Genomic DNA, 27,956 nt, shown 5'->3' on the forward strand with positions numbered 1-27,956 from the left:
TATTCACGAGTTTGTGTGTTCATTTGTTCGTTCTTTTTCAGTCTCTGATGTCGACGGTGTCATTCCTTTAAGTCAAGAGTCATTGTGTTTTACCTCTCTTGCAGAAAGTGTGCTGTGATAAGTGTTTGCATGGTATAAATATTCTGTACCACCTCGACCAGTTTGATCACAGCCGTATTACTGAATCTAGAACCAGACTAACATATTGGTTGACTGATGCTGATGCTAATTCTGGGCTATTGCCAGTAACTTACTCAGTATTTACTGTATGCTGTACAATATTTACTGATTTAATGAAGTTGACTTATAAAACACAAAGTAATGAATGGATGGGTTAATTAAGAAAAGGTATCATCACTTATTTAGCTCCATAGTGAGTTGCACAAAGATACAGTTTTAGTAAGTTTTTTTCTGTCCACCACCAGGAATTTTCAATTAAATAATCAAGATTTGAATAAAGTGCAGACATTCAGTTTTAATTCAATCTGAACCAAATATTTTACATTAATTGTTTAGGAATGACAATTATTTTTATACACAGTCATATCAAACGCTGAAAAATAATTGAACAGTTGACTGTCAAGCAGTTTAATGACCAGGTGAGGCCTGTCCCCCTGTTATTTCATGACAAATGAAAGATTTGTTCCATTTGAAGCTATTTCAAAGTGTTGCATTTGCATTTTATGGCTTTTGATTGTTATATTTTAAACATGAGGTCCAACAAGATGTCAGTGCACATGAAGGAGCCTGAAGGAGTAGCCAAACAATCAAGCAGCAATCTGGTTCATTCTTAAAAAACAACAGCAAAAGACAACAGAAGAAAACTAGAGTGCACGATGCAAGAAATATTTATGGTTAAGGAAACTAACTTTACAAATCAATATAACCAAGTCAGAAACACGCTCAAGGAGGTAGGTGTGAGCGTTTACAAGAAGGTGCAAACCACTGGTTAGACTCAAGAACAAGAAGGTCAGACTTTAAAAGAAACCATCTACAAGAGCTGGAAAAAACCCAATAAAAGCATCCTTTGAACAGATGAAGCTAAGATGAACGTGTAGCAGAATGATGGGTGGAGAAAAGCTCATGATCTGAAGCACATCATCTGTCAAACATGGCGGAGTGTGTATGGATGCCAGCGAAGATAGGTTGTTAGAGTTTATTGATGATGCGATAGCTGATAGCAGCAACATCTTGAACTGTGGGGTGTACAGGGCTGTACTCGCTGCTCAAATTCAGTCAAACCCTGCAAACCGATTGGCTGCAGTTTCACAGTGCAAATGGACAATGACCTGAAGCAAACTGGAAAAACAACCCAAGAGTTTCTCGGGGCAAAGAAATGAGATATTTTTCAACTGACAAATTAGTGACCTGACCTCAAACCAGCAGAGCAGCTTTTCAGTTAGTGAAGATAAAACTGAAGGCTGATCGACCCACAAACAAGCAGCAGCTTGTCTGCGGGTCAATTTAGCCTTGTCCTAAAACCTCTGCAGCCAACTACATGAAGAATTCTGGCTTATGTACCAATATGGATATTTCACTCTCTAAAAGTCTCAAAAAGTCGATATCAGTTTGGCACTGTCTGGAAAAAAACCCACAAATATTTTTAAAAAGTATAAATCCAGATATTTAAATGTATAAAATCAAGGGCTTTACTCTATTAAGTAAAGGTCATTCGTTTAAAATAAACTTGGTCAACACAGATCCATGAAGGTCTGTGGGAAAAGACATTCATTTAATGCTAAAGCTTAAAACAGCCTTTAATTTTTAAATTTTAATTTTTATGTTTGCTAATTCCTGTGAATTATTTTCTCACTCAGTAAAGATGCAGTGCTAATAAAACCCAAACTGTCACAGCTATGACTGCACAAATGAGCTTTTGTTGTTTTGTTTGTTTGTTTCCATTAATCTTTTGCGGTCATTTGTTTGTATTTATAAAAAAAAAAACAGCATAAACTGTAGGTTATGTAATATCAATAAGTACATTAAAGACATTAAAACTAAGCTGGTGACCATAATTTCTTGCTAATGTCAAAGCTTCAAAGTGTGTTTTGATTTACGTTAGACACAAACTCTATTAGGACACAAATGAGCCTCGTGGTTAACACGCTGGCCAATAGGGGAGATTTTATCTTCTCCATCATGACAAAGATCCTGAAATAGATTAGCGGCAGTGTCTCATAATGAGTAGTGCGAATTGCTCTGACAGTCCCAAGACAATACGCAGTCCCACAGCCTCATTCCATTCTAGTCTCACAGCAACGCAGCCACAATGAATCCCACTAAACACTCCACCAATGGTGAATCATGCTGCCATAAAACCAATATAAACATCAGAGCAGACTCAGAAATACAGTATCTGATGAAACGTTAGTGGCAGAGAGTTAGTGCAAACTACAAGGAGCTGCGGTCTGATTTCACACTTTGATTCAGTATTGCAGAAGTTTCCAGCCGCTCTACTCGTTAATTATGGATGAAAAATCCTTTCATCGGGGCTCACAGAGAAAGCTGCTGCATTGTTTTCGCCTTCAAGTCCTGATGGGAGAACGCTCATCAAGTTTAAAAGTGAATTTCACTCCTGGAGTGTTGCGTGAAAGCCAAACCCTGCACGGAGGGGAAAACCCCCAAACAAGTGATCAACATTACAACCACTGACAATGATAGCAGCTCTCGGTAACACCGGTCATCTGTTGGGATACCTTAGGCCCTGACATTCATGCTGAGGTTAATTTGATACGTACCCACCCACCTTGGCATTGTTGCACACAAAGCACACCTATACATAGCAGCGGCATTCTCCCAGGAGGACAGTGCACTAAACCCCAAAACCTCTCAGGGCATTCATCTCGACTCAAACTCCCCAGATACCAATCCAACTGAGCATTCACAGGATGCAGTGGAACAAACTCCACGACCCGTCTGGCCCAAAGGATCTGTTGTTACTGTGCCTCAAGACACGCCCGGATTTCCGTGTCCAGGCCTTCACAATAATAGGTAGGTTCTTTTAATATGCAGATTAGTATGTCAAAACTCTGAGTCCTAATTATCAGGTACTATGTAAATCAGCATTTATTGATACCTTTGGTCATGTTTCTTTAAGTTCTGCTTTTTATTATTAAATTTATGGAGTTTTAGATGCCTGTTTGGATGGTTTTCTATTCTAATGCTCGTTTCTTTGACCTTTATTTAACTTCAGTTTCTATTTGAGTTTATTTCTTGTGTGTTCAGTTCCTTCAGTGTTTCCCTCTCTCTCATCTTTACTTGTCTCATACTTACCTCCTTGTCTCACAAGTGGCTGTGGCTCAGGTGGTAGAGTTATCATCAACAAATTAGAAGGTTCCTCGATTCCTGACTCCTCGGCCCATGTACTGAGACATCCTTCTGCTAGGTGACGAATCTGTATGACTGTTAGAAACCACTCAAGCATGGATAAAAGCACTGTGTGGAAATGAAACTTGAAGTAGAAAGGTGCTAGACCATTTACTGTTTCTTACTTCCTGTAAGGTATTAGGAACATGCATCTGTATCACGACTCCCTCGGTTAATTCTCATTTTACTTTGAAGGGTTTTTTTGTCTTGTCTTGGTAGCCGGGAATCGGTCTGCCAGGACCTCTGCTCTTGGCTGCCACCCGACTCACGATGCACCCTCCTGCGGGTGCTGGGCCTGCAGGAAGATGGGCCCATGTCCCTTTTTCGGGCTGTGCCCGACGGTGGGGCGTTGGGAATGAGAATCAGCACCTCCAAATGTGAGGCCATGGTCCTCAGCCGGAAAAGGGTGGAGTGCCCATTCTGGGTCAGGGATGAGACGCTGCCCCAAGTGGAGGAGTTTAAGTATCTCGGGGTCTTGTTCACAAGTGATGGGAGAAGGGAGCGGGAGATCGACAGACGGATTGGTGCAGCGGCTGCAGTGATGCGGACGCTGTACTGGTCTGTTGTGGTGAAGAGAGAGCTGAGTGTAAAAGGGAAGCTCTCAATTTACCGGTCGATCTACGCCCCTACCCTCACCTATGGTCACGAGCTTTGGGTAGTGACTGAAAGAACGAGATCGCGGATACAAGCGGCAGAAATGGGTTTCCTCCGAAGGGTGGCTGGCCTCTCCCTTAGAGATAGGGTGAGAAGTTCAGCCATTCGGGAGGGGCTCAGAGTAGAGCCGCTGCTCCTCCACATTGAAAGGAGCCAGTTGAGGTGGTTCGGGCATTTGATAAGGATGCCTCCTAGGCGCTTCCTGGGTGAGGTTTTCCGGGCATGTCCCACCGGGAGGAGGCCCCAGGGCAGACCCAGGACACACTGGAGAGCTTATATCTCTCAGCTGGCCTGGGAACGCCTTGGTGTTCCCCCGGATAAACTGGAGGAGGTGGCTGGGGAGAGGGAGGTCTGGGCTTCTCTGCTTGGGCTGCTGCCCCCGCGACCCGGCCCTGGATAAGCGGAAGAAAATGGATGGATGGAGGTTTTCTTTTGTTATTGTCATCACCTGTCTGATCAGGCCATTCATTTTAAGCAGCATGGTTTCACAAGGTACAGGTATGGAGACGTTAGTGGATCAGTCCCAGGCTCTTCCATTATGCATCCAGGCACCAGAGTCATGTATGAAGTTTGTGTAACTAGATGAATGACGCTCACAGAATCAATTGAGTCAGTGCTATAGACTGTATGCAAAATGGAAATAGCTACTGTGACATCACTCATTGAATTTGAAACTAGCACTTTATTAGTTCCAGTGTAAATATTTTGAACTCAAGGTGGAGAGCATGGAATGCTAAGTTATTGGCTAAATCCTGCGAACTTTGTTAGCAAGCTTCATTCATAAACTGTACGTTTGCAACAGGCAGACAGACCTACATAATAATTGTTGCTTAGTAACAAGCACCAACACCACCATTATGCTACAGCTGCCCATGACACATGCCAATCAAACTCACCCACTGAACTGTTTTTATGGAGAAGATTGGGGATTGACTCACTTTAGGAGAACCTCATTTGAGGAGATGCAGTAATTGGTGCTTGTGCACAGGTCAAAATGTACAGTTACTGAATCACAGTGATGTCATGCATGTTAAAATGGTAAAAAGTATGTGAATATGCTGACTCATGTTGTGATATAGTTTTGATGGAGGCAATTTTTGGCTCTAGAACTGCAGACTGACAGTTTCTGTTGCTGAAAACGAGACATCCCACAAACCTGACCGTCCTGACTGGATTTAGCAGGATTTAGCTTCTTCTGTTTTCTTTAAAGTTTAGTGCAGCACTGATTTATGCGTTTCACACAGCAGCATTCATTTCTAAGGATTTCCCTGGAAATCAGACAGACACAGTCCAGAGAAGCAGACTCACTGCTGACTGAACTCGATCGGTAAACAAGCCACTTTTGTAGTTTCTCATTTATCAACTGAGGACTTTGTTTGAAAGACATATCTGCAGCCAAAAAGCTGGAGGTACCGAGAACACCGCTCAAAGGTCTCGATACGAGTATTTAAAACTAGAAGTCTTACACATATATACTGGATTTGTGAGGGATATTTTCTTTTGTTATTAGTCTGCACTCTGGTATTATAAAGACATTATAAAGTTTAAAAAAAATCTGCTCACACAGAGATTCTTCCATGAAATGAGATTTTTGGCCACCTCAGAAACCGGGTATTAGGGTAAAAGCCTAACTGAACAAGTAATGGCTGGTTGAGTCGTGATAGCTGGCGCTCAAGTCTCGCTGTTTCATCCGATAAAGTGAATGGTTAGAAGTGATTTCAACCTGATCTCAAACTTGGTACTTTTGGTACTTGGTATCAAAGTTCAGGAGACCTTTTATCCAATATGACAGAGTCTGTGGAACTCTTTTTGACATTGTCTCTAGTGAATTCATTTCATTAATTTTATTTCTGTCCGATCATAGCAAAACAAGCAGTATTTTCCAAAAACAATGAAAAATACTAATAGATAAATAAAATAAACAACTAAATAAAAAATAACCCCGTTATATTTCAGACAGAAAGGGTTCAGGGAAAAGCAATTGCTTATATGTTGCTGTTTTTTTAAAAGAAAATATAAAATAGCTATTAAATGCAATTTGGCAGGTCAAAAATTATATATAATGGATTGCATTTATATAGCGCTTTAAATTACAATTCCACTATTCATTCACACACTGGTGGAGGCAAGCTACAAAGTAGCCACAGCTGGGGCAGACTGACAGAAGCGAGGCTGCCATATCGCGCCATCGGCCCCTCTGAAGTGTATTGCCCAAGGACACAACAACCAAGACAGACAGAGCTGGGGATCGAATCGGCAACCTTCTGGTCACAAGCTAAGCTCCCAACCCCCTGAACCATGATCACCCAAGATTTATATAAATCTTAACTAATACTAGTGTGTTTAAGTTTCAGCATAATTCAGTTTGCCCATTTGTGCCCATCACTGGTTATTTTTTTGGTTACCATTAAGAAGTTATTTGTTCTTTTTAATTTTTGTAAGGCTTTTTGGACAGTATGGCTGCAGTATTGTAGATAAAATTAGTAACTCTTATATGATTAGACTAATGTTAATGAAGCTTATTACCTGTAGTCATTAGTTTAGCTGTACAGTCATGTGGCTTGCATATCAATTACTGGTCTGTGCCACCTGTGGTTAATAGTGCTATTAGTTTTCGTGTAGTGTTCATTGCTCTTTCATCTTCTTGTCTCTTCCTTAGGTTGACAGCCTATTATGCACTAAGCGAACACTATAACAGTATGAACCGGAGAGATCAGGTTTATATACAGTGACAGATTTTTTTTTTCATGCACACATGAAAAAAAGGTTGTTTAAACTCAGCAGTAATTTCCCTGATGGTCCGGTGCAGTGGAGTGAAAAGGGACAGATGTGGCCTGATGTTTCACAGGGAGACTGACAGCAATGTGTAGGAAGCAAAGAAGCATGATGAAGAGGGAAGGGCAGCATGTTGACATCATGGAAAGTGTGTATGTGTGTGACTAGACTGAGCATGAGATACTAGCAGTCTGAATGTGTTGATGCATGTATGCTTACGCTCTGGCCTACTTTCTCACTGATGATGCTGCAGAAAGGAGAGCAGCAGGAGGAGAGGGAGTATCCCACAATGCCACGCTGCTCACCCCATGAGCCATGTGGATGGATAAAGGACGGATGGATGGATAGATGTCGGAGTCAGCCAAGATCTGCACACACTGAACGTGTTTACTGTCACCGCCCTCACATTAGCTCGCGCTTTTGCAGTTTTTAAACCTGTGTCATATCGCAAACAATAAAACACATAACTTCCGTGTGAGTATTTCGAAATAAATGTTTTGTTTTGTTTTTTAAATTAATTGGTTAGTTGTGGCTATGAGGAACCTCGTGGAAGCCATTTAATATCAAATATGTACTTAACGTTTCAATGGATTTGATGTTAAAGAAGAAACTGTAAATAAATCACTAATATTAGTTATAAAATAGTAGTTTAAAAGATTTTGAGCTTTAAAAACAACTATGTCATCTGAAATTTTAAATCTGCCTTTAACTTGTGGTAAAAAATGCATGGGAATATGGAGCTTCTTAATGTGTAAAAAAGTATAAGTGCAGGGATTGATTCTAAATCATAATTATAATTTGTGCAAGAACTCACATTTTTTTTAAAAAAAAATTCTGAATATTTTTGTGTTTGTCATTTGTTGTAAAATATACTTATTAGGTATTTTCAGGCTTATTTAAGGGGACACTGGTCCAAAATTAAAAAAGTAGGAGAAGAAAGCGAAACGAAACCTAGTTTAAACCTCTAATTAAAAAAAAAATAGCGGGCACAAAACTATAGTAAAAAAAACAAACAAGCAAAAAACCTTACTGCTCTATGTATAAATAACTATTTTATGACATAAAAAGACGATGGTTAATTTTTAATGAATTATTATAATATTATTTTTAAAATATCAAATGTCACATAAAAATGTATCGTTTAAAAAAAGTTTGGGGGGCTTTTATTTTGAAGACAAGTTTTCCCACTTCCTACCTGGCGTGCTTAGCTTGACGTAACTCACTGCCAGTTGGTCAGGGGGCTCGTGAGTGCAGTTCGTTCTGTTGTCCAGGCGGCTGCGCGTGCTGCCGTGCTCGGCTGCAGTATATAAAGGCGGTCAGCGGTCAAAGCCTACACAGCCGCTCTCAGCGTTACGTTTTTTTTTTTTATTTATTATCACGCCGGAGTAGTTAGACTCTCCTTTTCACCGCCGGCATCCGCGTCCCCTCAGTACCCGGAGGAGAGGGGGTCCAGCGCGGCGTGACACCGCGAGGAGCGACCAGCATGGACCCCCAAGCGAAGGATCGCACCAGCCCGGCGGCGGGGGGCTTAAGCGGGCGCCCGGCCTCTCTCGGAGCTGACGGGGGTGACTCGGAGTCCGGAGCCGGCTCGGAGGAGGCTGCCGTGGGCTGCTGCAGCGACACGTTCAGTAGCCTGCCTGACATGGAGCAAGAGACTCTGGAGGAGAAATTAAGGGGACTGGCGTTCAGAAAACAGACGTCGTATCGGTGAGTGGGATAGCTGGGAGGATGCTGGGGAAGGATACTGGTTCGAGAAGGATATGTTTGTGCATTTATTATGTCTTTGCGCCTATACTTCACTCTCCTCGTGCTTAAGTTACACGTTAAAGGCTAAAGCTGCTGCAAGAATTACACCCATGCTAGCTAAATCTTGTAAACATAAACACACACTGAGTGGTGCATACTTCAGCTCATAGCTGAAAAGCTAAATTCTCACATGTCATGGTTATGATAACCCTGCCTTGTCCCAGGCTGTGCTCACCATGCTGCTGTTGACAGCCCCAGCACTGATATGCGCACAAAAGCCAGGGCATTTTAGCCCCATCAGTGAGGGATAAAAACAATTTTACATACACAACAATGTGTGCATGTCCCTGTGGTGCTGGAACAGTGTGGAGGAGGGGGAGGGAGTGAAGCTGTATTGATTTGTGGTGTGTGTGTGTGTGTGTGTGCGTGCGTGCGTGCGTGTGTGAATGCCAGCAGCATCCTGACACCCCAGTGTGACTGGCAGCTGCAGTTGATAGTGAAAACTGGCCAGATCCCAAGCCCACACGTTCACACAGTCTATCTGTCTGTCTTTCTGTCTAGGCTTTGTGTTTATGTGTCTGCTGGAAATGATCTGTAGTTGGGGGTCAAATCAATCATTTCAGCTTGTTTGTGTTCGACTAACTTGTTTGTGTCTGATTTGGAGCAGTGTGATAAAGTGAAGTATAATTTTTACCATCAGCACTATTAAATCTTTGCTTGGGAAAATTGATAAGAAAGGGTCACGACCTCTAATCTGGTGACTCTGTGCTCGTATGTACTGATTTGTGTCATGAAATTAATATTTTTCACTTTCAGATGTCGATGGCGTTCACATTTTGAATGTGGGAGGGTTTGCAGGAGAAGTTGAGTGAGTCATTTTGCAACTTGCACTGTCGACCTCACTTTGACTCGCAGATTTTAATCATCAAATAAAAATGACTCTGTTTAGTTTAGGGATTAAAAACTACTTGGTTAGATTGAAGGTCACAAAACAGCTTGGTCAATAAAACCTACTTTGATCAGTTAAGGGAATAAAATCTACTCTGATTAGAAAAATATCATGTTTTTGGGTTAAAACACACCGATTGCCACTTCTTTTTCTTGGTTTCCATGGTGAGACATCCCCTCCTATTGAAATACATTAATTTTAAAGTTGTAAATCACATTTGGTCTTCGCCAACACAAAGAATAAAAACTGTAAATTAAAAATTATGGCTGCATTTGATAAATTATTTCTTTTTAAACCTGGGTGGAGGGTGGGGTGGGGGTGCAGGATAATTACTGTAAGCCTTTTATTGCCCCAGTAATTAATGACCCAGTCAGATTAAATATTCCCCATGTAAACACATTACAGTTGAATAAACCATTCCTTTTTTTTTGAGGAATGCAATTCATCTCATTTTAAAAAGGGCTGGTACATTATAATAATCCTATTACAATCCATTCGACAGATGATAATTACCCATTTTTTGTTGTTGTTGTTTGGAGTGTGCATGATCTTTTTAAACAGTGTAAGGCAAAGACAACAGACTCACAACTCCTTTGTGTTTATTGTGTCATCATTTACGGAGTCTCTGTTCCGAGGGGAAACCATCTTTGGTTAAGTGAGGTTTCCAGGAGATTGTGTTTCCTGGGGAGTGCCGCAGCTGGCTTGCCTTTTTCCAATTTTATGACTGCAGGAGTAGTTTGTTGTGATAAAAGTGTTGCCTCAGTAGAAAATGCAGCAGTAAACCGGAGCATTGATGGGTTTGGTACACTGAACATGTCAAACCCTCGTCTGCTTTATGGACTCCGGAGGAAAGGATGACGTCATGTGAAGAATCGTATTCAGCCAGCAGAAGTCTTAGTTGGCAGAAGTTGTGTTATTATTATGTGATAGTCAAGGAAGTGGTGGTGTTTGATTATTTGCTCGACATGGATCCATTTTATTGCACTTAACTGAGTCAAATATAGCGAGTCAAATGTTCATAAGTAGTACTTTTTTTAAAAATGGTGTTTCTCCAGACATTTTGTGCCTGTGAGGAAGAGTCAGTATTTGAGATTTATTGTTCTGTAAAACAGTTCAGAGCTTGATCGGAACTATTTTAAGTCACACTTTTGGCTTCCAGTGATTATGAAAACAATTACCCCATGGTAACCAATGGTTGCGAGGGAAAGATTGGTTGGGGAGTGTTTGCGGGAGGTTGCTTGCTCTCGCTGGGTGAAAGTGGTGCACCCAAAACCTTCTTACGTTTGCTTTGGTTGCTCCTAGATAGCAGCGATTAACTTTTACTTTGAAGGTGAACGGCCTCAGTTTCCCTTTTTCATCGCCCATTTTTTTTGGTTTCACTACTGCAGTTAGTGAGGGTTTACAGATGCAGTGGTGTCTTCTGTGGAAACTAAAGGTGAATGTGATAATCTGATTGCGACCAAAGAAAGTTCAGGGAGGTTTTTGATGTTATCACCATTTTTTTTGGACCAGTTTAACCTAGCAACAACTGGTCAGAGAATAAACGTTTCCCCTAGGGACCAGCAGTTTCTGACTCGTCTCTAGGCCCGTGTAATTGACCAACTTGCTCGCTGTTAAGTTCAGCTCTAGCTGAGATGACTTCGATAGGTAAAACCCAGCAGTTTCCATAGAAGAACCTGTGGAAGAACTACTACTTGCTGCTTTTTGTCTCCAAATCTCTCAGGATCCATTGAACTGGCCTGCTTTAAGTGATGCACAGCAGCTGGCTGTTGTCTTGGCAAAGGTGATAAGATCCCAACAATTTAAATGTGAGACAGTTTAGTTTAGTAAATACACAATTTTCCATAGCCTGTGAGTAATTCTGATCATAATTTTTGCCAAAAATAAGGAGTTCCTACTCTCATTAAGTAATGACCTGTGGTTTGCCATACTACACCAAAATAAGGTGGTGTAGTCCAAGGAGCTGGCGATTGTTTAATTTAAAAATGCAACATTTTTTTTACGTAAAAAGAAATGGGAACAATTTAACTGTGTTTTTATTACGGTAGGTTATTAGGCATTAGTTACCCTGTTTTCATCTGGTTAATATACTAATACAGTTAGTTTATACAACAGGAACAACTGACGAGTACTTGTAAGGTTATCTTGTGTTTTATAAATGCCGATACCCTTAAAACCTGTCATTCATCAACAGATAGTTGTTGGTGTTGGTGTGAGATGAAATTTTGGCAAGTGTGATTGCTCTTTTATGATGATTATCAGACACTTGGCTCAAACTTGATTGAGTAATGCAACTAGAAACCAGAAGATTTACCCAAACTCTGGCCTAGATATTCTACATATATAGAAATGCAGATTTCTCTGTATAGAGATTAATATATACCGAGTATATTGGAATATTACACCAGAATTGAGAGTAAAAGTTCTGGGAGGAAAGTGGAATGACAAAAGATGAACCAAATAATGACCTTGTCCACCCTGTCCCTTTATAGCTGCTTCCAGTAGCTGTATTCAGTGCTCATAAACTGTAAATGGCCTCACTGGAATCCCTAGTTGGATTATTTTTGTTTGCAAAGCAGAGAATTTGGCTCATGTTACTCAGCCACTGTTTGCTACTGTGCACCGAGTATTTCAGAGAAGAAGAATGTGGAAATAAAATGCCAGATGGTTAGAAAACCTGCCATTTTTTTTTCTTTTTCTTTCTTTTTTTTTTTTTTTAGTTAATGAACAACTTATACTGTGTATATGGTACTCTTTGCTGGAATTTCACTTATTCCCTAGCATGATGTTCTTTTGTCACATCTGAAGTTAGAACAGTTTGTTTCTTTATTGTATTTCTAATCCACCGCAGTATGTCGGTCGTATGTTTGGACTGGAAGAATACAGTCTGGTATATTTAATTACGCCAAATAAATCTGCCTTGTTCTATCAACACGACAAAGGCAGATTGGCACGGCGGTTAACGTGGCGTGTCTTGGGTTTTTCGGACCTTTGACCTTATTGGATGAGGCTATGATTAATCTGTGAATTTTCTGCTTCGTGGAATCAGCCATGATGTGCAGGAAATGGAATTAGCCGGTCAGGGGAGATGTTTTGTAAGAAGGTGGTTTACATAGCTTTGAAGTGGCCAATGCCAAGAAGTGAATTACCATATGTGGCAATATGAAAGCGCTGAGAAATTATGCTGTTGAACATCAAAGCCAGCGTGTGTGAGTGTATGTGAGGAGCTGTGGTATTGTGTGTTTATGGCAGCATGAGGCACGTGTAACTTATCTGCCAGACATTCGTCACACTTTGTCTGTGTGTGTGTGTGAGTGTGTGTGTTCCCAGAATGCTGTCCCTCCTTTTATCTATTCTTAGATGTCTCACCCATCTGCCTGCATGACAGCCCTTCCTCTGTCAAAAGACAGCGGCTTTGTGTGTGTCTGTGTAGTCAGCGCACCGGTTGGTTTGTAAGACATTACTTTAATTAGCTAGTCAGTCAGCCGGCTGGACACTCAATCTGTAAGTGAGTCAGTGACATGTTTCTCCAACCACTTCCTGGTTATCTGTGACAGGCAGTTGGTCAGCGTTGCATTTATAGATTTTTCGGATTATCTAGCTGTCAACACAGTTGGCATTAGAGCTCATAAAATTATATAAACCCGCTACAGTTCCCACAACCCATAAAGCAGAGCCTTAGCAGAGCGGCAGTTGTGCTCATAGCAGCGAAACGAGACTCTATCTCCTCTGTCCTGACCTCACAATGACCCCACTCCATCCCTGTGCACTCTTTCTGAAGTCCTAATGTACCCCAAAGCCCATATATACATGCCTACAATATTTGCAGTCTTCCTGGAACACTTTATTAATTATGCCACAACTGACTGATAGCCACGTTGAGATTAGATATAAAATATTCATTGCAACTTAGAGCTGCATCACAGTTGAAATACGTAGTGGGAGATATGTATTGTAAGATGATGCCATTAGAGATGCTGGGGTTTTTCCCTGCACCATTAAAGAGGTGTTAGTCAGAGCCAAAGGACAGTAAGGGCAAAATGATTACTAGTTTTTTAATTATGCTTTTATTTATTCATATATAAACTATATATTTTTTTGAGTAGTCTACTCCCAAAGACTAATTCTCAGCCTGGAAAAATCCCTGGATATGTAACCCCTAATTATCCTCTAATGTTTCTGGCCAGCGGCATGTAAATGTTCTGTGTCTGAGGCTCACCAAAGAGCAAACAGAAAAGGCAAACCTGTATTATCTGCACAAGATAGCTATTATGTTATCTGGAATGACAGTTTTAATTTAATTTGTCCTTATTGTAACTTATGAGAACATTTGAGAGAGAACTCACTGATAAATCTGTGAAAAAAGAGCACTAATGGATAAGATTTACAAATATGAATGGGTGAAAATTGCCTCCGTGTATGCAAACAGTCTCCAGTACAGAAGAACGTCTGTGGTTTTGAAGAGAGGGGGTAAAATGGTACATACACAGATACATTCTGATGCTAAATCAGTGTCTGTGTTCACAAAACAATCTCGGTTTACTTTATTTTGCTGAACTTACAAAATATCTACGAATTTCGCTCGCCTTTAGGTGGTCTATGCGTGTTATTTTTTTATTCTTTAAATGACTTTAAAAAAACGTTTAGTATAGATTTGAATTTGTTGAAACTGTACTGGCTGATCTGATGTATATATGTATATACAGTGGGGCAAAAAAGTATTTAGTCAGCCACCGATTGTGCAAGTTCCCCCACTTAAAATGATGACAGAGGTCAGTAATTTGCACCAGAGGTACACTTCAACTGTGAGAGACAGAATGTGAAAAAAAAATCCATGAATCCACATGGTAGGATTTGTAAAGAATTTATTCGTAAATTAGGGTGGAAAATAAGTATTTGGTCACCTCAAACAAGGAAAATCTCTGGCTCTCACAGACCTGTAACGTCTTCTGTAAGAAGCTTTTCTGTCCCCCACTCGTTACCTGTATGAATGGCACCTGTTTGAACTCATCATCTGTATAAAAGACACCTGTCCACAGCCTCAAACAGTCAGACTCCAAACGCCGCCATGGCCAAGACCAAAGAGCTTTCGAAGGACACCAGGAAAAGTATTGTAGACCTGCACCAGACTGGGAAGAGTGAATCTACAATAGGCAAGCAGCTTGGTGTGAAAAAATCAACTGTGGGAGCAATCATCAGAAAATGGAAGACATACAAGACCACTGATAATCTCCCTCGATCTGGGGCTCCACGCAAGATCTCATCCCGTGGGGTCAAAATGATCATGAGAACGGTGAGCAAAGATCCCAGAACCACACGGGGGGACCTGGTGAATGACCTGCAGAGAGCTGGGACCAAAGTAACAAAGGTCACCATCAGTAACACACTACAACGGCAGGGAATCAAATCCCGCAGTGCCAGACGTGTTCCGCTGCTGAAGCCAGTGCATGTCCAGGCCCGTCTGAAGTTTGCCAGAGAGCACATGGATGATACAGCAGAGGATTGGGAGAATGTCATGTGGTCAGATGAAACCAAAGTAGAACTTTTTGGTATAAACTCAACTCGTCGTGTTTGGAGTAAGAAGAATACTGAGTTGCATCCCAAGAACACCATACCTACTGTGAAGCATGGGGGTGGAAACATCATGCTATGGGGCTGTTTTTCTGCCAAGGGGACAGGACGACTGATCCGTGTTAAGGACAGAATGAATGGGGCCATGTATCGTGAGATTTTGAGCCAAAACCTCCTTCCATCAGTGAGAACTTTGAAGATGAAACGAGGCTGGGTCTTCCAACATGACAATGATCCAAAACACACCGCCCGGGCAACAAAGGAGTGGCTCCGTAAGAAGCATTTGAAAGTCCTGGAGTGGCCTGGCCAGTCTCCAGACCTCAACCCCATAGAAAATCTGTGGCGGGAGTTGAAAGTCCGTGTTGCTCGGCGACAGCCCCAAAACATCACTGCTCTCGAGAAGATCTGCATGGAGGAATGGGCCAAAATACCAGCTACTGTGTGTGCAAACCTGGTAAAGACCTATAGTAAACGTTTGACCTCTGTTATTGCCAACAAAGGTTATGTTACAAAGTACTGAGTTGTATTTTTGTTATTGACCAAATACTTATTTTCCACCCTGATTTACGAATAAATTCTTTACAAATCCTACCATGTGGATTCATGGATTTTTTTTTCACATTCTGTCTCTCACAGTTGAAGTGTACCTCTGGTGCAAATTACTGACCTCTGTCATCATTTCAAGTGGGGGAACTTGCACAATCGGTGGCTGACTAAATACTTTTTTGCCCCACTGTGTGTGTGTGTGTGTGTGTGTGTGTGTGTGTGTATATATGTGTCACGGTTCGATATTTTTTCGATACAAAAAATGTTCATGCATTTTTAATTTGTCATTTATTAAAATTATAAATATATATTTTAACTCAAAAGTACAGTTTTAAATTTAACCCTAACCCTTGTGCGTGTTTTTTATTTTGACAGCAAATGCGCACCTGCGGACCACTATGTGCAGCCCTGGTTATTTAGCTCATTCATATTGCAGCCAACAGAAATTATTTTGTCCATGAAACCATAAAGCTGCACTTTCTTTTTGCCTTATAGTCTGATTTGTCATAACTTCTCCGTTTTGTGGTAAGCTTTTCTTTGGCTGTCACTTCTTCACCCTGACCTGTCTTATTTGGCTCAGCAGAACTGAAATGCTTTTACACGCTCACTCACATAAGCTCAGCGATTCTCTGCGCGATCAACCTCTCACATGTTTAAGCTTGCTGCGGGAGATTTCACTTGTCATGTTTGCATAGTAAGCTAACGATTAATAAGACGATGTCAGAGGAATTGGTGCACAAATTATCATCACTCACAGATCAGTGCTGTCGCTCTCTATACACAGTTCACACGATTGCAAAGTGAAAGCAAAAAAACAAGTGCAAATTCAAACGCGACTTCAATATGTCACATATTGACAGTGGCTCACCGATGCCAATGACATAATTACCCAGCTACATTTCTGAAAGAATGCAAAAGCACTGACATATATTTTTCCTACAATAGCCCGACGGGCAGGGCAGAGATAGATTTTGGTAGCCCGACTGAAAAAATCGCTAGCTCCGGGACGTCGGGCTAGCGATATTGCAAGCCCTGTATCTGATTGAGGAATCACTCATCTTTGGAAAAGAGAGTTTATTACAGAGAAATGTCTCTTTCCAAAATAAAAGCTATACTATCCGCTTCTTCTGGGCTATATTCTCAGCAGCATAAGGAGAATCATGTGCTAACAGCTGTCTAAATGACTCGGCTAAAGTTAGTAGCATGCTTGCTTTTTTTTGTCTGCTTCCACTTGTCTTTGCACTAGGATGATGTCGGCGTAAATGTGCAGTCATATTCGTTGTGTTCCCACTAGTGCTTTCAGGTTAATCTCGTTTAAATGACCTTAACGCCACAACACGGCAAATCTCCGTTAACGAGCTACCGCCGATCGCTCCGTGCATGGGGCTAGACGGCAAACACGTTAACGAGCTAACTGCGCTAACACACTAGTTCCCACCAATGTAATTGAGCATTGCATGGCACATCCAACATACTGTTTTACTTTAGTCCATGACTCGCTTACCTTCAGGGTCATACGTCACATGAAAACCAAAATAATTCCAAACGCCAGATCTGAATGAGGGTGGGGGAGGTGCCCTGCGCTCTTCCTTCTGACGATGCTGTCTGTGTTGAGCGCTCGACAGTGCAGCCTAGGCGGAGTAGTCGAACACAGATTCACTGAGCGCTCAACACAGACAGCATCGTCAGAAGGAAAATTGATAAAATAAATTACAAAGGGTGTATTGTTCGATACATATGCGTACCTAACCAAAGCACTGTATCGAACGGTTCAATATCGATACGAATATCGTTGCAAGCCCCTAATAATATTATATATATATATATAATATATATATTATATATATATATATATATAATAGATAGATAAGTATATATGTGTAATATATATGGGTATATATATAATGTGTATATATATATGTGTATAAAATATATATGTGTGGTATATATAATATGTGTGTCTCTATATATGTGTACTATATATGTCTGTGTGTATCTATATTGTATGTGTGTATATATATGTATATATGTATATATATATGTATATGTGTATATATATATACATACATATATATGTATGTATATATATATACACATATACATATATATATATACATACATATATATGTATACGTATATATGTATATATATATGTGTGTGTGTGTATGTATGTATGTATTAGTTATAGTAGATTTATGTTAGTGTTAAATTCATGCTGTATGGTGTAACTCAACTGTTTTTTTTTGTTTTGGAGGCTAATAAAATAAAAGTCTGATGTGCCTGCCTTGTGCTGCATTTTTGGCATGATTATATTCAGCTGATTAAAGGAGTAGGCAGTTGAAAAATTCTATAAAAACAAGCCTTCAGGGTGCCACTGTAGCTCACCTGGTTGATTGGGGAACCCATGGGGGCAGGGGGCCCTGGGGTCGAGTCCACCCTGGACCATTTCCTGCATATCATTCCCTCTCACTCTCTTCCTGTGTTTCTGTCTGCTCTCTACCATTCTGTTAAAAAAATGAAGGCTAAAAATACCCCCAGAATCTACTGTTTGTATCCCAGCTGTCAAATGCTTCCCCTGGCACCTTCTTTGACTCCAGGATGTCATCGCTAACAAGAAGCCGACAACGCTGAATCACACATTATTTGACAACCACCTAAGACTTCGAGTCTGTAGCTGATGAACCAGCTATCTGGCCGTGATCTCTGACTTTGCAGGCAAAGAAAATGCCAGCGTGACCTGTTTGCCCCGAAGCAAAAATACAAAGAAACAAACACTCTGTTTCATCACCCCAGCTTTACCGTGTGGTGAGATTTTTACCGCCGCCTTTGTGGGAATTGTTGCTGAAACAAACCGCCACAGGACAGGATGTTGCAACGCTATCCTTCCGCTATTTACGGCCCACTTTACAAACGGCATATCACAATAAGTGCATGTCTGCAGTCCAGGATATACTCCGGGTTTCACGTCCACTGGCTGACTGCGAGGTGGTGTACGAGAGGGATGGAGAGAAAAGGCTGGCGAGGCACACACAAATGCAGGAGGAGAGAGGAAAAAAACATAAAAAGATACGAGTGTATCTCATGTTGCTACTGCTGTGTACCACCTGCGGGGGTAAACAGTGATCAAAGGCCTTTCATTATCTGATGCTGCCAGAATATAAAACTCTATTCAGCCTTCAATTAGGACAGAATACAGAGGGGAGAGGGGGAAAGGAGGGGTAAAAAATGGCTATAGAGGGGAAGAGAAATGGGCAAATGTTTGATACAGAGTCAGAGGTATATATGAAAGAGGAGGAAGCAGGAAAAAGAGAGAATTAGTGGCAGTGGCATATTATAGGACAATTATTTTATTACCCAGTGGAGAAGTGACATTAGGCGGAGTAATAAAAGTTAACTCGCTCTTAAAATAAAACAAGCCCGGTGACTTGAATGAAGCTGTCTTCTGGTGTAAGAGCAAGGCATTTAAGGTCCCTGATATATTTATAACCAGCGGAGCGCCTGCTGCTGCTTATGTGCTGAAATCTTGGTTTCTTCCTTCAAGCTTTAAATTCTGTTATCATTAACCTGTCATTCTTTTTAAATTAAACTTAAAAAAAAGATGTGAGTTTGCAGTAGAAAAAGCATGTTTGATTTTCCAAATGTACTTACCCCAGAGCTCCTGAAGGCACTCGTGAATTTTTAACTTTCCGATTTTTGTGTCTGCAGTTGTTTTCTATGGACGATGCACACGGTCAGCAGCCTGAAACGGCCTAAAGGAAAGAGATATTTATGAGTTAGAAACCTTTAATGTCATTCTACTTACAGTAATTGTAAAACAGAGCAATACATCCCAGTGCAGTTCAATAGCATTGGCTTTCTCTGGGGAAATTAAATGGGAAAGGCCAAAACAGAAGAAATACCTTGCATGCAGTAAGGGCGGCATTTAATAAGCTACAAAACACATGGGCACACATAATTTTTAATGACATTTTTACAATTTAATGCATTCAGGAAAAGGAAAACTGTTTTGTCAAATTTTGACAGGAATGTAGATGTTGTTAATTTTGCTGTTATGTCCTTAATTTATCTACCTACAAGTCTCACTGAGAGACGATCAGACATCAAAAATTAATGTTTTGGTGACGCTTTAGTGTGTTACTCTGGAAAAATGTCGGCCTGTTTTGGCTGGTTTTTCACTTTAGTGTTGGTTTAGTAATGGTTCTCAAAGTATGGCGTGTGGACAGTAAGAAGAAAAACTATAAAACTATAATTACTATACGTATCAAAACATCCAAAGGAGATGATGCTTTTGGGTTGACCTTCACTTTTAGATCAGTTTCTATTCTGAATGATTGCTAAAAATTCTGGAGTATGGTGCATGAACCATTTTTGTGCAGAAAATGAACTCGAAATTACTCTTACATGATCCGCACTGTATGAGTGCTTCTGACGTTAGTGAGCCTTTGACTCTCCTGAGGTTTCCATTTTTAGTTTTAGTGAAATGGTCTCAGCAAGTGCTATGTGGGTGTAACAGCAGAAGGACCTATTATTTTATATGTAATATATATGTCCGTGTTTGCTAATACAGCACACTTCTCCTCCTGTGTTACCTCTCATGGCTAAAGTGAATGACAGACAAGATCAATAAGAAATAAAGAAAGAAATGTAAAACAACGGTAGCCACTGTGATGTCGCCTGCTTTTGAAGACATCGCCATTGTAACTTTTGGAAAGTAGACATCATCAGCGAGAGGTAGATCTGAGAAGCCAATGAACGCTGCATGCTTATTGGCTTGTAGCCCATTAGTCATCTCTGGTAAAGCATATTCCTGTTTATTGTCATTATGATCACAAGTGTTAACCTTGACCTGCAAAGTAAACATTATGTTGTACTCAGTAAGACTTGGAACTGGTACTTGAAGACATAAAGTCAGCAGGAAAGTGTTTAGTAAAAGGTAGAGCTCAACTGAGGCAAATGCTGTTTTCCCATAGAAGGGTTGGTGTGACAGAAGAGGATGCTAGGGACAGCCTGAGATGGGAGTATAAATATCCAGGATCTGTATCCAAAGTTTGCCAGACTGATCTTGATCCATGTGAAATAGTTTAGGATGAAACCAAATGAACACATCTATTTAACAAAAAAAAAAAAAAAAAAAAAAAAAAAAAAAAATCAGGAAGGAGAACAGAGCTCATCTGATAGGCCTGTGTGGGTTAGCCTAACTAAAGCAAGAAAGACCTGATCCCGGATGTTCTATACAACCAGTGTAGGAGCTGGTTTTGTAGTGCAGTCTGTGTTAAATTCAGTGGAACGTTTGGCTCAGAGTCCAGGCAGCTTAAAGACACTCATGCATTTTTAAGCAGACGATCACAGCACCAATTGTTGATGAAATACAAGGCTCAGTGACACAATTTTCCCTCTCTCCTCTCATCCTCACAACGGATGAACAGATATACATGCATATTTATGATTTCTCCTCTTGTTAGGAAGCAGAGGAGGAGGGAGAGTAAGCTGTAAGGTAGACGAGATAATTCAAAAAAACAGAAGAACATATAGGATTTTTGTAAGATTAAACCAGTCTCAGTGCTATGAAGCTGCAGTTTTCTTTTCTCAAAGTTGATTATATAATTCATTTGGGGGTAAAAAGACATTTTATGGGACTGAACACTTCGAGTGTGAGGCATGAAGTGTTCAAGACATAGTTAAAGCTATTTGTATGTCCAAGGCACCTGAACCCAACATTTTGAATGTAAGATTAAATACTGACGCCATTATGCCATTTCCAGGCATTATACTTTTTCAAACTCTTCCTGGGGATTTTAAGGGGTCAGCTTTGTATTTGGTTAGTGTAGATGGCACAGCTTCGTCATGCTAAATTTGGAGGCTTTTCAGTTTTTGTTGAAGGGCGTGTCTGTGGCCCAATGGGCAACAGCAAATGACATGTTGCACTTACAGCTTCAAGTTGGTTGACTGAAGCCATCTAAAAGTTGGTCAGGAAAGTCAAAAGGGAGTTGGTGTTACTTTATTTTGAAAACCGTGAGCTTTTACCAAATGTGTGACCATGGCGGCATGGAGAATTCGATGTTTTGCAATGGAAAACAAAATTGAACTCAAACACCCAAACTTCTCGTTTGATGAGAGCTACAGAGCAACACAAGCACAATAAGATAATTTTGTATACTGGTACTGGTATACTGGTAATGGTGTTAGCCTAACCTGTGGATGGACTACATCAAAGGTTAGGCTGTTCATACAGATTGAGCACAGAAGTCAAGGAAGAGTCAAAGGCACCTTCACAAGATAAAGGGGGGAGAGATAGGGAAATGCTTGTCAGACTATAATGATATCATTACATCAAGAATCCAAACTCAATAATATTATATAAAAAAAAAAAAAAAACCTCATCGCCAGACTAACCACAAAGTCAAAATAGGAGCCAAAACTCAATAATATCAAGCAAGAACCCAAAAATATTCTTTCTTTTTTAGCCATCTCTCTCCTGATTGGCTGCTACTCGCAAACAGAAAGGTTGAACAGAAAGTGGGAGGGGCTAGAAGAGCGTAATTGGAGTATTTGAAGTAGAAATAGCCTGAAATAATTTATTTATTATTTTTTCTTCAGCACAAATTCTGTGCCGAAGGGATTCTGCTTCATTTTCCAGAATAATGAGTGTGTTTATGTTAGTGTATGTTATTCATCGTGATGTGTAGGGTTTCTCTGCTCACTGACTCAGTCTCCTTTTATTTCTATACATATTATAGACTGTGTTATTCGGAGGTGTTGGTACAACCTTCGCTACCTTCACTGAGTAATGCTGTTCTAGTTGTCTGGTGGTGTGTTTGTGTGTGCTTATGCATATCAATCATTTTCTTGCTAAGAGGAAGAAGAAGAGTGATGACATCTTTTTTTGGAACAGTGGGATTTCTGGCTTATCTCGCTCTCTTTTCCTAGCCTTTTCAGGAGTGTTTGAGAGTGACTGGGTGTCTCTATGTGTGTGTGTGTTGGGGGTTATTTTGCCCATAATGCAGTGTGCCGAGGCATTAAGGGGGATTGGCTGACAGGAGCCGCTCCTTATTAGTCGTCTGCCTGGCTGTAAGAGGCTTTTCCCACTTGGAAACGGGGCTGAAAAAAAGAGGGCAAAATGCGAAACAGACGAAAAAAAGGGAAGTGGATCTTCTTAGTGTACTAGAGAAGAGAAACCATGACGTGTTGCAAGATTAGTCAATTAACTTCCTTCCCTCACTAGGTGATTGTGACAGGAGTTTTCTGCGACAGTTAGTGTGACGTGTGTAGCCTGTTGTGACCTGCTATTTTTTAAAAATGACTACCCACACTGATCATCAGAGAAGTAGTCTCTCATCTATCATGCCGCAAATGATGTAGTAGAAGAAATTGTGTCCTTTATGGCCACAGAAAGTGGCCTGATGATAATACAGTATAATGAGCAAAAAAGCAACAGCATGGTAAGTAAATCAACAAAGGCAGGTCTGAAAACTGACTGGTGATGGCTGACCACATCAATGCAAGCAGAATGACTCCTAAATACACTGAATTCGCTGTAATGGAATGAAAGTCTGATGTGATTTAAAATAAAAGAAGAGGACAGCTTTCCCAACCTCTCTTCCGTGCCACTTTATGTAATTTATGTAGTGTAGCTGTCTGTTTACATTCCACAGATGTAGAGAGGCACAGCGTTGGACCTGCTTGTACATTTTGTCAAGAAATAACCACCATAAATTACACCTTCAGTTTCTGAAAATGTGTTTTGACATACTTAAACTTCCTTAGGTAGCTGTTAGTATAAGGTTTGAAACCCCTTTTCCATTAAGACTGCCTTAATACTTCATGGCATTGAATCAACAAGTTAATGGAAACTTTCCTAGCATTTGCTCCATATCGACATGATAGCATCGCAAAATTGCTGCAGATTTGCCCATGCACGTTTTGGATTGAGATCTGGTGATTGCGGTGGAAATTAGAGTACAGTGAACTCATTGTCAGGTTCAAAAAATCAGTTTCAGATGATTTGAGCTTTGTGACATGATGTGCTATCCTGCTGGAAGCAGCCATTAGAAAATGGGCACACTGTGCTCATGAAGGAATGGATATGGTCAGCAACAAATTTCAGGTACATTGTGGTTTTTAATAAATGCTTAGTTGGTAATAAGAGTCCCAAAGACTAGAAAATGTCCCCCACATCATTGGAGCACCACAACCAGCCTGAACCACTGATACAAGGCAGGATGGATCCCTGCTTTCATGACATCATTTTCATTTTGGTAAGCTTGTAAGCATCCAGTGTAGCCTATCTGCTTCAAAGTTTGACATGTTATACATTAAGACATGTGGGGTTGAAATGGTACTGAGGGGCCAGAAATGTGCAGAAACTATCCCCCGCACCACTATACCACCACCACCAGCAGCAAGAACTGTTAATACAAGGCTAATCGATTCAACATTTGTCCAGTTTGGTAAACCCATGTGAAACCTTAGCCTCATCTTCCTGTTCTTAGCTCATAGGGGTGGTACTCTGGTGGCCTTCTGCTGCTGTAGCCCATCTACTTCAGTTTGACATATTGTGCATTCAGAGATGCTCTTCTGCATACCTTGGTTGTAGCGAGTGGTTGTTGTTGCCTTCCCATCAGCTTAAAGCACTCTTCAGACAAAGTGAAAACACTTTTCAGACCTCTGGTACCAACAAGACATTTTTAAATATTTTCTCTTTTTTAGACCATTCTTTGTTGTTTATCTGTTTTACATGATATGTCTATGGCTTTAATAGATTATTTTAAATACCTATAGGTAGATACCAGAAAGATGATTACATTCATCTGGATAAAGTACGTTCAGTGAGATACAAGCGGAATCAATTTTCTGTGATTACCTGGATGATTGAGCATGCATCAAGACCTATTGGTACATAGATATGCAGGTAATTACACCTAATGTCCACCTTCAAAAATAACTTGCAGTCTACACACTTATCTCACTTTTCTTAGATGAAATGCACACAATGATTAACATACTGTAGAGAAAAGCACTCAGAGTCCTTTATTTTTAAGTAAATTTGTGTGAATAAATTTCTCTTTCACTAATGTTGGATGGAAATAAAGAGAAAATCAGTTTCATCACTCAACCCATTTTGTCATCAAAACACTTAACAGGCCATGACAGTTGTAGCTGCTGGGCTTTTATGTTTGTGACACTGATTGCTTTTGACTAGCTAATGAATTAATTATGACAGCCGAGGTCTTGCTTTGATCTATCAACTTATTACTAAATTTACACTAAAACTGGTTTGTTTGCACTGTTGGCATTCACCATTTAAAACAACCAAAGGTGCTCAGGATGGATCAGCATACATCTACATACCAACCATGTATGAATGTGGATAGACTGCTGGTTGAACGATTAGTTGCATAGACAGCTGACTCAGTGACTGAATCGAATTACAAGCTGTTTAGCTGTTAGTGAGTGTTGTGAAATAGGCCGCACCTTATTAACCTTGATGCAGAAACCTTAATTTTGTCAGTAAAAGGTATTTTATGACCCGGGAGGTGAGCTGGAAGATTTCCGGTTGGCGTGTTTCTCAGCTTTCCTGTTTGCCTGGATATAAGTTTGATTGTCTTGATGATCTTGAAAAAAAAACAAAAAACAAAAAACAGACGTTGGGCAGCCTGCAAGGATTTATTCTCTCTTTAATTCTCTCTCTGCAACCAATTCATCCCATATCAAATTGCATATTACCACCTTGCAATCACTTGGCGATGATCAGTTTTTTGCTATTATGTTCATGTTCATGTTTTGTTTTTTTTTAGGTTTTCCTTATAGTTTAGTTTTTTTCCTTCTTTTTCCTCAGTCGAAGTGCCAAGAGCGGTGAGCCTAAACTAAACATGCCATGAAAACTTTGCAAACCTCTAACTTCTCATAGAGAACTGTCATGTCTGCAGCATGATAAGTGCATGTGGGCCATCATACTTCTGCTTTTGTTTTTTTGTTCTTTTGGCCACCCACTTCAACTGCGACATACAGCTATATTACACCCAAAGAACACCATCTTTTGATAGCAGTGTCCCCATTTCTTTAATTGATTTATTTATTTTAAGCTGATGGGCGAACAGGTTTACGTGATAGTCCCCTGACAGTCGACTGAGATACCCTGCTACGTTGCAGTGTTTCTATCAGTTGTCGAAACAGAGGTAGAAAAGTAAGCATTACCAAGAGTGAGTAAAGTCAATTTGAGTACTACAGTACATCAATACAGAGGGCTATCTATAGCCATGTTTCCCTGGTATGTAATTGTACTTTGAAAGTAGCACCTCCTCTCTCTCTTCCAACAAGCCCATCTGTCTTGATAATGAACCTGTGGAGTTCACTGCTGAGGTGACACCGACTCCATCACTGCAACTCCGGCCTTTCTTCCTCTGTGTCTCACTCCTGTCATGTCACAATGAGCTTTATCACCTAATAGGTTTGCACATACACAAATTATTTATCTTGTTTTTTGTGAATGACAATGATAAACTTAGGAGAAAATAAAGTAAAATTACAACCCGTGAGAACCCAATGGAAAACCAAAACAATACAGAAACATCTATTATAAGAATATGATATAAAGTATATAAAGAATATATAAAAATGGTCTGTTTTTAAAACAAAGGAGGTGTAACATGCACTAATGTAACACATGCACAGCTGTGGTGACCTCAGCTCTGGCTGTATTAAAGGGTGTCATGATGCTAGTTTTGCTTCCCCTTGTCTCGTTGGTCTGATTGTGTTCAGCTGTCTTCCCTGGTGTTTCCCATCTCCCTGATTACGTGGTATGTACATAATGTCTGAATCTGCCTTTATTTTTTGTTGTGTTGTTCCTCAAGGTTGTTCCCTTCCTCACACTATTGTTTTTTTTCCTCCTACGTTGATTTGAAGGTTGCAGCTAAAAATTCCAGCTAGACTTTGTATTTTTAATATCCCTAATATAACATGGTTACACTTAGACCCAGTCAGTGGAGAGTTGGAATGACGGCATTCACAATTAATTTCCTTGTGCACAAGCTCCTCGCTCTTATTTTGAAAGTTTAGCTAGCCCCAGCCCTTCCTGCTTCATTTTACCCACTTACTGGCTTGCCCAGATTCACATTGGATTGAGTGGACTACTGGTGTCAGTAGTCCACTCAATCCAGAAGCCATCATTGGTGGAGAACTGGTTCATCTGTCGAGACATCAAGTAGAACCTGGACTATCTCTGCTATGTCTAAATCTGTGGAAACGCTGGGTTCCTTAAAATCAGTTTTGGAAGATTATCTAAGCGGCCTAAGTGGTCAATGAAGAAAATATTCAGTTGGCACATTTTTGTGTAGATACAGTGGGTCAAAAAAGTATTTAGTCAGCCACCGATTGTGCAAGTTCCCCCACTTAAAATGATGACAGAGGTCAGTAATTTGCACCAGAGGTACACTTCAACTGTGAGAGACAGAATGTGAAAAAAAAATCCATGAATCCACATGGTAGGATTTGTAAAGAATTTATTCGTAAATCAGGGTGGAAAATAAGTATTTGGTCAATAACAAAAATACAACTCAATACTTTGTAACATAACCTTTGTTGGCAATAACAGAGGTCAAACGTTTACTATAGGTCTTTACCAGGTTTGCACACACAGTAGCTGGTATTTTGGCCCATTCCTCCATGCAGATCTTCTCGAGAGCAGTGATGTTTTGGGGCTGTCGCCGAGCAACACGGACTTTCAACTCCCGCCACAGATTTTCTATGGGGTTGAGGTCTGGAGACTGGCTAGGCCACTCCAGGACTTTCAAATGCTTCTTACGGAGCCACTCCTTTGTTGCCCGGGCGGTGTGTTTTGGATCATTGTCATGTTGGAAGACCCAGCCTCGTTTCATCTTCAAAGTTCTCACTGATGGAAGGAGGTTTTGGCTCAAAATCTCACGATACATGGCCCCATTCATTCTGTCCTTAACACGGATCAGTCGTCCTGTCCCCTTGGCAGAAAAACAGCCCCATAGCATGATGTTTCCACCCCCATGCTTCACAGTAGGTATGGTGTTCTTGGGATGCAACTCAGTATTCTTCTTCCTCCAAACACGACGAGTTGAGTTTATACCAAAAAGTTCTACTTTGGTTTCATCTGACCACATGACATTCTCCCAATCCTCTGCTGTATCATCCATGTGCTCTCTGGCAAACTTCAGACGGGCCTGGACATGCACTGGCTTCAGCAGCGGAACACGTCTGGCACTGCGGGATTTGATTCCCTGCCGTTGTAGTGTGTTACTGATGGTGACCTTTGTTACTTTGGTCCCAGCTCTCTGCAGGTCATTCACCAGGTCCCCCCGTGTGGTTCTGGGATCTTTGCTCA

At 40.6% G+C, this 27,956-nt stretch overlaps 1 protein-coding gene across 5 annotated transcripts in view; it reads left to right on the forward strand.

Moving 5' to 3' along the window:
- Nucleotides 1–8,020: 8,020 nt before the first annotated feature.
- The window catches only part of dgki (diacylglycerol kinase, iota), a 100,267-nt gene continuing 80,331 nt past the window's right edge, over nucleotides 8,021–27,956 (forward strand). For 4 of the 5 annotated variants that reach the window (XM_040035682.1, XM_040035685.1, XM_040035686.1 and 1 more), the window contains exon 1: nucleotides 8,022–8,502. In XM_040035682.1, the coding sequence (XP_039891616.1) occupies nucleotides 8,279–8,502 (224 nt within the window). In that variant the 5' untranslated portion in view covers nucleotides 8,022–8,278. Of the gene's footprint in view, nucleotides 8,503–27,956 lie in introns of all 5 variants that reach the window. The other variant, XM_040035687.1, reaches the window with a different exon arrangement.

The sequence above is a fragment of the Simochromis diagramma genome, unplaced genomic scaffold (assembly GCF_900408965.1).
Source record: "Simochromis diagramma unplaced genomic scaffold, fSimDia1.1 OVJJ01000816.1, whole genome shotgun sequence".
Taxonomy (NCBI): domain Eukaryota; kingdom Metazoa; phylum Chordata; class Actinopteri; order Cichliformes; family Cichlidae; genus Simochromis; species Simochromis diagramma.